Source organism: Cucurbita moschata, unplaced genomic scaffold (genome assembly GCF_002738365.1).
Source record: "Cucurbita moschata cultivar Rifu unplaced genomic scaffold, Cmos_1.0 Cmo_Scf00037, whole genome shotgun sequence".
In the NCBI taxonomy this organism is placed as follows: domain Eukaryota; kingdom Viridiplantae; phylum Streptophyta; class Magnoliopsida; order Cucurbitales; family Cucurbitaceae; genus Cucurbita; species Cucurbita moschata.
In genome coordinates, this window is record NW_019268553.1 from 84,798 (window position 1) to 94,375 (window position 9,578).

Here is a 9,578-nt window from a genome sequence, read left to right on the forward strand (position 1 = left end):
AGCCATGATCCAATGGCGGCCCACCTTTAGATCGAGTGACAGAGGTAAATGAACAGAAAGTGTTGGCAGATATTTGTTGGGTTTTCGCGGTGGTGAGTGAAAGCTTATTGTAGACTAGGATTCTCGAAGGTGGTTCTGCGGTCGGTTTTTTTGAATTTCACTCTCTCTCCGTCTTTCTTTTCTACAGAAATCAAGGCCAGCCAGGAGTATTTTGGATATTTGGGTAAATGATTCGGTATACTTCTCCTCTCTTCCTCTTCCCTTCCCTTCCCTTCCCTTCCCTTCTCTTCTCTCTTTCTTCACTCATACGCTGCGTCTGTGTTCTGCTTTTCTTCATCCAAATTAGGGTTCCAATTTCATTTCTCTGTATTCCTTTGTATCATTGGCAGGGTGTTTGAGAATGGATAAAGTCGAGTTGAGCGGTGTGTACGACGACGCCATGGATATGGACTTGGACTTGGACCTGGACTTGGTCTTGGATGAAGATGATCGGACAAAGAGGAAGAAAATCAAGAATCAGACAGTGGACATGGAGATGAAACATATTCACCACGCCGACGAAGATGGATCACACAAGCTTTTCCCGAAACAGGCGCTTAGTGTTCTGCTTGTTGAAGCTGATGATTCTACTCGCCGGATCATCGCCGCGCTTCTTCGTAAATGCAGTTACAGAGGTCTTATTCTCTTTGCCCTGCTTTGCCAACCCTGTTATTCCTTATAATTTGCTGCCTTTGGACGTTATTATGTCTATAACTTCTGCTGAGTACTTTTCTTTTTTTGTTTTGCCTTCAATTCTATCAAAACGACGTTTCCTTCATCTAGAGTGCTTCTTCTCTTCGTTCGGAGATTACAGTCTTCGAAATTTAATGCTGTTCTGTTCGGGAAATGAACGTCCGTAGAATATTGATGTATTAAAGAGAGCGAACATCGTATAAGAAAGTTACTGAGATTGAAGTCTTGGCATATGAAGTCAATTACTGGTGTAACAATACCTTCCTTACAATGAAAACATTACTTGACAACCAACTTTGTTTTATCTTTCAAATCACTCTGCTTCTAAAGCCGGTGCATGTTAGTTACGGTACTGAAGTATCAGATAAATGGCTTGTAGGCGTCTAGATTTCAGAAAAACTGGGCCAGATTGGTAAAAGGCCGCTTTTACCCATTAAGTTAAACCATAAAACTGCAGGCCTTATTTTTGGTGTCATGGAAATTTGTTTCCCCGAACGTATCATTTGCATGCAATTTAATCAGTGCATGGCGAGAGACTTTTAATTTGAAGTCCTCCATCTATGTTTATTGAAACCCTCTTGTCTCGAGTCCTCTCTTTTTCGTTGCAATCTATGTACTTCTACACTTCGTGATCAAAATATCCTCGAATGTGTTCTTATTTTGGTGAATGATCTGCAGGGATTCTTTGCCTTCGTTTCTTTTCTTTTGAATAAATATTTCTTGCGTGAAAAGGATTCTTCTAGCCAAAGTTTAAGTGTAAACTCCATGTGCTTTTTACATGGTGCTGGAAAAATATATGATTTTCTCCTCTTATGTTTTTTTCCGGACGGGGTGGGATGGGTGCATGGGGAGATCCATTATTTCTCACCGGCTCTCCACGATAACCACTTCTCCTTTCTTGTGTATTTTGTGCTCTCTCTTTCTCTGGAATGATTATTTTGCTCTTTAAAAAGACAATTCCAATCTGGGCCTCTACATCTACTTTTTGTTTGAGCAGTCTATGCTGTTCCTGATGGACTGAAGGCATGGGAATGTTTGAAGGGAAGACCGCATAATGTTGATCTCATACTTACTGAAGTGGATTTGCCATCAATATCTGGTTATGCACTACTAACGTTAGTCATGGAGCACGACATTTGCAAAAATATTCCTGTTATAAGTATGTTTCTTTCACTGAGTACTATCATCTGAATGGTTGTGAAGCTCAAAATGTCAAATGTTTTTTTTTTTTTTTTTCTCAATCATTGCAGTGATGTCATCTTGCGACGCAGTTAGCATGGTCTTGAAGTGTATGTTAAAAGGTGCGGCTGATTTTCTTATTAAGCCAATTAGAAAAAATGAGCTCAAGAACCTTTGGCAGCATGTTTGGAGAAGGCACACGGTATGTTTATCCTTTAGCTTTCCTCTCCTTTTCCTGCTTCACTTTTCCCTGCAATTAATTCTGGTTTTCTCTTTTCTTTTGGATTTAGAAGATTAGTGGGAAATTTCCCTCCTATTTAACTGTTGGACAGCGTGAAGTTGTGGCCACTTCTGATAATGATGAAGGTAGCAATTATTCAAGTTACTGTGTGGCTTCTAGAAAGAAAATTAAGGAATGCAGTGAGAAGGGAAGTGATGCCCAGGTATGTATATTTTTGTTTCTTTTTTGTAAATTCAGAATTTGGTATCGTATTACGAGAAAAGATGATATAAATCTACAAGTCAGCATTGCAGATTATATGATGCGCTAGATGTTTCAGTTTGAGAAAACTGTAAAGTTGTTTCTAATTCACAAAGATCGAAGATACTGACAACCTTGTAAAAAGTTTCTGACCGTTAAGGTTCACTTGTTATGCTTGAATTAAGGGAAGACTAAACATTTTATCAATTATCTAGCACCATAATTGCATGGTCTCCTCCTATTTTCCCTTCTTCTTGAGGACACTTTTACTCCATTGTAAATTGCATAAGAAACAGGAAAGTGAATATAGGTATTGAATAGCATAGGAGAATCTTCATCAATGGTATTCCCTAGGTTGGCTTCATGAAGTTTCTTATGGAGACTACATGGTTTGCCACCCCTTGTGCAGAGCTCTTGTACAACACCTTACTTGGAAGCTGAGAATAGATGCATGCCAAATATGCAGGGTCTGTCACCACTGAAGGATGGGACTGCTCCAAAGCTAAATATGAGTTGTAAGAAACGTGGATTTGGTGCTTATATGGACAAAGAATTTGACATACTTAAAACCAACATCAGAGGTACACTCTTGTTGCGAACTTCAATACTCCTTCCTTTTTTTCCCTCCTTCCTTCCGTTTTTTCCCCTGAAGGATCTCTGATATCAGTAGCAAAGGAAGAACATTGTCTTCAGTTGTCTCTCGTGATTTTTTGGGAAGTGCTGCTCTACTTTTATTTCTTTAATTTTTGGCAGATAAGTCGGATAATGCGGCCAAAAGTGAAGCTTGCAATTCAGTTCCTTCAAGAATGAAAGAAGATTGTGTTATTGCAGAAATAAGAAGCCAGAATAAAGTTTTGAGGCCTGACTTTTACAAGGTCGTCGATGATGGTGCTTCTGAGATGTTTAGTTACAACAATAAGGACACTGAACCTTCCAGTAGAATCAACGACTTGATAGGAAATTTTGACAATAATCTGAAGCACATCAATAGCATCTGCAAGTTTGATGAACATCAAAAGTGCAGGTTATCGAGCTCCAACGATGCCAGCGCAATCAAATTAGAATTTTCTCCTCAGTTGGAGCTTTCTTTAAGAAGAATTTCCCCGGCCAAACCAGAAGGCCAGTGGAGCGAAAATGGGCATGTTCTGAACCACTCCAATGCTTCAGCCTTTTCATCGTGAGTGTTTGATTTTATTCTAGGTGATGGTTGAAATTGCTAATCGTGACATTGCCTATTGAGGAAATTATTATACACCGACCGTAGAGTGCATTGACATGATATAAATATGGACTTATGGATGCTAATTTAATGATATTGAGTAGGAGATTTGGGTTGCGTGCCTATGTCGTGCTTAACTAAAATAAGGTCTCTGCAGGGGCACAACCCACATTTACAGTTTCATTGGAGGAGCATATTATAACTTTCTTTTTTCAGTCTTTGATGCCAATGAGATTTGGGTTAACAGTCAAATGTTAGTAATGTTTAAGGTCAAATGCTATTCTGTTTGTTTCTCTCTAATCCTGAATCCATGATCTTTTCAGGGTGTTTGGTAACAGTCAGAGAGAATTGATGTTATTGTTTTTCGTTATGCCCTTGATATATGAAAATTTACTGTATCTTGCTCTTTTGAATTCTTGACCAACCAGAGCATTCTATTTTAACAGGTACAATAGCTGTAAGATGATGAAACCCCCTTCTGTGACACAACCCAATGCCCCTACTGAATCAGACACAAGTGCTGGTCAATCTCCTAGACCATTGCCAAGTCTACTGTCAGGAATTTCGGGTTGTACACACCAAGACCATGGGGTTCCAGTAAGAAACAGTCGGAAGAATATGACCCCAAAGGTTGCTGGCGGGTTTGACCAGGCTGAACATCAAATTCTGCAACCACAACTTGATCTTTTTCCAGCTCCAGATTTGGTATCTGATAAGGCTCCCGCTGGTCGTGTTCTCCATTCCATGTTCTACACGCCATCAGTCTTGCCTCGAGTACCTAATACCAGATCAACATGTGAACAAGAGGTGTCTCCCATTTCTATTGATATCTCATTCCATAACTGTCGTGATATTTCCAACGCGAGAAAAGTTGGTCATCAATATGTAGAAAACACAGATAATACTATTGAACGAGTGGCAGAGGAGTTGAAACATGACTCTCCTAGTGCTGCTACACATAGTGCCAGTAGTAGCTTATGCAATGAAACGGATCATATTAATAGCAACACGAATGGGAGCATTTGCAACCAAACAGAAGGCAACACCTCGTCAAGTGTAGCGGATGACAAGACTGCAGCCTCTGAAAATATGAATGCATCCAATGTCTTTACCTATGAAGGAAGTAAAGGACTGGATTCTTCTCGTTCCAGGCATAGGGAAGCCGCTCTGGAGAAGTTCAGGTTGAAACGGAAAGGTCGTTGTTATGAGAAAAAGGTGAGCAAATTTAGTGCATATTTGGATTTCAATGCTAACTAATGGATCTAAAAGACATATTAAGACTCCAACTTATGAAAATCCATGCTTCTTGACGTAGCCCGTTGAGATTTTAATTACACAACTTAAGATGCATATGGCACTTTTCAAATTCTAGGATATTGATTTTACTTTCACTTGTATTTATAAAGGTCAGATATCAAAGCCGGAAAAGATTGGCAGAGCAGCGACCGCGAGTTAAAGGACAATTTGTTCGTCAACGGCCTAGTGACCCACCAGCCTCGGACTCTGGATGTCGATGAAAGTTGCATACACCCTAATATGGTTTGCCTCTTTTCATTCTAACTTGAGCCTTCTCGCCATGTAGTTAGTTAGTCATTCGAATTCTCCAACGTTTTGAAGCCTTCTGGGGTGCATGTGTGAAAGGGTGCGTTCTTGGCATTTCAAAAGTTTTTTTTTTTTTTTAACAGTCATTTGTTCACGGTGGTTTGTAATTTAGAAAGGTCTTCTTTGTAATGGCAATGGGTTCTGTAAATATTTATATATATACGTGTGTATTGGAATGTGGATCGGGCAATGAATGTAGTCAATAGTTAAGACCTTTATTTATTTATTTATTTTGGTAACAATAATAATAATAAATAAATCAAGCAAGCAAACGAGAAACGGAAAATTACTAGCAGAAAGAGGTAAGAGGATGAGCCATTTGTGTGTTGTAAAAGCTTTTCAAATCTTTGGGGGATGTGTTGATTCAAATTTTTTGTTTTAGACGTAAGTGAAATTAAAGTATATCATAGGAAGGATATTTATTTGTATATAGCTCATGCAATGTCACAAAACCAGAAAGTCTTTACTCTACTAAATAAGTTGACTTCCGGCTCATTGCATATTTTCCTTCTCCTACGCAACATCTCATACTCATAGTGCTCACTATTACTATAATTGGCTACTATTGCATGAGTTTTCTCAATTATGTATCGAAGTTGACCACTGATCTATAAGTCTGTCCGGGCTGCCACCCGACCGGAATTACGTTGTTAGCCACCACGGTCTTGCCGGAGTCGAGGGCAGTGAGCCTGAGGGAGAAGGGAGGTTGAAGCGCAGAGGCAGAGTCCAGCTTCCAAACTGCACCCCATGACTGCTTCATTGGAATCCATGAGTACGAGTTGAGCGCCGGTTTCAGCTCCACTAAACCTAGCTCTCCATCTCCATCTTCGTATTCGATCAGAACTGCGAAGTAGTTTGGGTTCGACCCTGAGTCCACGATGAAGTTGATCGAGGTTCCCGGGTAATTGCATTCCACACTACAATCAAACATCAAATATTATAATATTGACCCTCGTATAATAATATGTGATGTCATTTACTTATTGATTAACCCAACTGAAGAGAGTGTTAAATTTTGATATAATTGAAATTATAATAACTTCTCCATTTTCTAGAGTAAAAAGTGTTGTGTTTGAATATGAATAACCTCTTATGTTGAATGTGCAAAACGCCGAGACTGCGGAGTTCATCGGCCCGCCCAGTAGCAGCCATAGCACCAAAAGCAGTGCCACTGAGGTCGAAGTGGACAGAGTCGGAAGCACAGGAGCCGCCCGGACAACTATCAGTTATAACCACCGTCACCGGACCCCCTGAACATGCGCCTTCTCCGGAGCACTTCACCTGATAGATAATCCATTCATTTGGTATACAATAATGGGGCATTTCATTGGGATCACATGTAGTTAAAGCCACATTTACCTGATAACAAGCTCCACAGGCTTTGCCGGATTTGTACAAAGAAGGGCCACCTGCGGCGATTAACGACGAAAATGGTGGTTCCTCGACCGCTTTTCCATACCCACAGGAACCTCCTAAAAAAAAACGTAATATAAGTTTGAGTATAATTCAATTGATTAAGATATTTAGTGATAAATAATATTAAGTTGAAATGTGTGGATAGTTGTACCATCGCTCCCGGCACCATTGGGGGTACCGTACCAGGTGGCGATGGCCGGGGACCAATCGGGATCATAGGATTGGTACATGGAGACATTGAAGGATTTGGGATGGAAGCAAAAGCAAGGGGTAAGTGAAAGAGAAAGAAGGGCGGGAAAGAGAAGAGAACAATAATAATAATAATAATGATGATGGTGGAAACGGGGCATTGTTTGTAGTTTCTTATGGAGAAGATGGTAGGTGGGGGTGAAGTATAGTGGAATGAGAGGGTTGGCGTATTTATAGAAGCCGGAGACTGAAGAAGGGAGCTGCCGTTGCCGTTATGGCATCCCTATTTTGTTAGGGAACAATCAACCCGCCACACTTCAATTTTTTAACTATCCATTTATCAATTCCATGCACCCCAGACGTCATCGTGATTATGGGCGTACTTCTTTATGGATGTTGGTTACAACTTCTCTCATCATTTTTTTTTTTAAAATTAATTATTCAATACAAATTTTGTATATTTTTTCAATTTTTATTCTAATGATACAAAATTATGGTATAGTATTAGTGACCATGTTTGCAAATTTAAATTTGACACAATCATTTTAATGAATTTATTTAGTAGAAAATATGTAAATTAAAAAGGAAAAAAAAAAGCGGTTAACTGTCTGATTCCCGATGCCCATCTTGCGGCCCAAAATAGTGCACCATTTTCGCACGTGCCACTCCTTATCCTACAATTTCCAATTTTCTTCCCGTAATTTCGGTTTTCCCTTCCCCACAAAATAACATATTTCACCTTATAATTTATTTCAATGACTGCAGACCGAACCGAACCGAAGCAATCCAAACCGTTGGCTTGGTCGGTTCGGTTCGGTTACATGAAAGAATTTAGGCTGCTATGTTCTTAATCCCAGAAGAATATGGAATATGACACGTGGTTGGAAGGTATTGGTTGGAATACGTCAATGATAAAATATGCCTCTAAATCTGTAAAAATTAGCTTCTCCGTCCGTCCCGCCTCTTCGATTGAACAGATCCTTCAGAGGCTGCCGATCCCAACTCTTCAATTCGACTCAGGCTAGTTCCGCCCTCCTTCTCTCTTTTTCTACCAACACTTTGACCTTCTTGAAATTTTAAGATCTGCCTCGTCAACTTTTACAACCAGATCTCGCTCTCGATTCAGTTTTCTTTTTTATTATAGAATTTGGTAAATTAGGGTTTGGTCTTGTCTTTATGTTGTTGTTCTTCTTTTTCTGTTCCAACTGCGATTTCCTTCCTGCCTATTGCGTCTCAGATTTTGGATGATCACTAGATCTTGCTTGATATTAATTTCTAACATACAAATTCATCTGACCAAGTTTACTGGAAATTCGGTTCTTTGCGCCTGGAGATAATGTTTTCTTTTTTACTTTTGCTCTTCGATAAGATAATGTTGTGAAATTATGGTGCATGTTATGCAAATTTAGGACTTGAAATTGTTTGTTCCCATGTGAATACAACTTATGCGTTGGTATAGGTTGCAATGCCAAATTCTGAACTTCTGCGGAAGGACATTTGCATATTTCTGGTTTAAGGCGTTGCAGGTCCAGGATTTAATAGATTTTATCTTCAAGGCAAGAATTGGTTAAATTCTGATTTCTTGCATAATTTTATTCATTGTAGGCACGATCTATAATTTTTGTTGAGATTATTGATTCGAGTTAGTGGCAAGTCGATCAATATTAATCTCAACTCATGGTGTATAGTCTACTAATTTGTTTCGTTACATGTTGCCTCGTTTGGAGATTTCAAAATTTATTGTTTTGTGTGATACAAAATCCATATTCATGTCAGTGAAAAAGTTGTACGGATTTTGGGAGTTTTGGATTGTGATGCCATCAATTATGTTGTATATGGCATGCTTCTGGCTAGGATTTTCTCCTCTTGAAAGAAGGTTGTTTAATTGATTGTTTTGTTAGATGATGAGATATCGATATCTTGTGATTTGATTCAGAAATGCTCATCAAAGAATGCCTAAAGTTTTCTTCATCGCTGTCAATTGGTCAATAGTCAACTTGAAAGTCCCAACCTTTTTTTTTTTTTTTTTCTCTTTGTCAATACAGAATGGCACTAGGTGGAGCAGCTCCCCAGAGAGGAAGTGCGGCAGCTACTGCCAGCATGCGCAGGAGAAGGACAACAAGTTCTGGCACATCTGGAGGGGCAGCTGGAACAATGCTGCAGTTTTACACGGATGATGCTCCTGGGCTCAAGATATCCCCCAACGTTGTTCTCGTCATGAGCATTGGTTTCATAGCGTTTGTTGCCATTCTCCATGTTATGGGTAAGCTGTACTTTGTACGAAGAGAAGCCTAGTGAGTTTTAGCCCTGATAAAGTGGGAGTTGTATTTGAAGGTCAATGTGAGAGAAGTTTAATTTTGATCTGAACTATTGTCTGTCATTACAGTAAAACTAATTTCGGGTTTATTACTAGTTAGAATGAAAGAGTTAGAGTTCTGTTCCGGCCTAAATTAGTTTCTTGGTACTATGTTGCGAATTACATGTGGCCAATAATCTGCAGCTTTCAGTATTATTAATCACACTAATTCTATTGCAAGTTTTGCAACACTGGCTCTTTAAAAGACACTTTCTTGGTTAATTAATTCAGTTATAGAATCAGACTTTCTGTGGACGGTATGCCTGAAGCAATGGCTTCGTATAGTTCTTCCCATTTTTTATGTAGAAGTATCTTGGAAACAGTAATTGCAAAATTACTTGCTTTACTTTGAGACGTTCAATTTTAGCTATTACTTTCAATGGAACTCTAAATCTTAAAACTGA

At 39.2% G+C, this 9,578-nt stretch overlaps 3 protein-coding genes across 7 annotated transcripts; 2 read left to right on the forward strand and 1 right to left on the reverse strand.

Annotated features, from left to right (window-relative positions):
* Positions 1–30: 30 nt before the first annotated feature.
* Positions 31–5,439, forward strand: LOC111432167 (two-component response regulator-like APRR3). Of its 4 annotated transcripts, XM_023068995.1 has the most exons (10): positions 31–92; positions 188–235; positions 390–674; positions 1,730–1,891; positions 1,983–2,113; positions 2,202–2,354; positions 2,802–2,973; positions 3,146–3,569; positions 4,058–4,826; positions 5,018–5,439. In XM_023068995.1, the coding sequence occupies exons 3-10, from the start codon at positions 401–403 to the stop codon at positions 5,126–5,128; spliced, it is 2,196 nt and encodes a 731-aa protein (XP_022924763.1). In that variant the 5' UTR covers positions 31–92; positions 188–235; positions 390–400; the 3' UTR covers positions 5,129–5,439. The 4 variants fall into 4 exon arrangements, with proteins under 4 accessions (XP_022924763.1, XP_022924765.1, XP_022924764.1 ...); XM_023068997.1 differs by lacking the exon at positions 31–92 and having other exon boundaries at positions 99–235; positions 2,859–2,973; XM_023068996.1 differs by lacking the exon at positions 31–92 and having other exon boundaries at positions 99–235; positions 2,205–2,354.
* On the reverse strand, positions 5,277–7,001 carry LOC111432169 (putative expansin-B2). Its single transcript, XM_023068999.1, has 4 exons — positions 6,781–7,001; positions 6,573–6,685; positions 6,301–6,494; positions 5,277–6,130 (listed from the first exon to the last, which is right to left on the reverse strand). Exons 1-4 carry the CDS (start codon positions 6,977–6,979, stop codon positions 5,797–5,799), a joined length of 840 nt encoding a protein of 279 aa, XP_022924767.1. The 5' UTR covers positions 6,980–7,001; the 3' UTR covers positions 5,277–5,796.
* Positions 7,002–7,809: 808 nt separating this feature from the next.
* LOC111432170 (protein transport protein Sec61 subunit beta-like) lies at positions 7,810–9,330 on the forward strand. 2 transcript variants are annotated; one of them, XM_023069002.1, is made up of 2 exons: positions 7,810–7,894; positions 8,864–9,330. In XM_023069002.1, the coding sequence occupies exon 2, from the start codon at positions 8,865–8,867 to the stop codon at positions 9,111–9,113; it is 249 nt and encodes an 82-aa protein (XP_022924770.1). In that variant the 5' UTR covers positions 7,810–7,894; position 8,864; the 3' UTR covers positions 9,114–9,330. The 2 variants fall into 2 exon arrangements, with proteins under 2 accessions (XP_022924770.1, XP_022924769.1); XM_023069001.1 differs by lacking the exon at positions 7,810–7,894 and adding an exon at positions 8,185–8,374.
* The last annotated feature ends 248 nt before the right edge of the window (positions 9,331–9,578 follow it).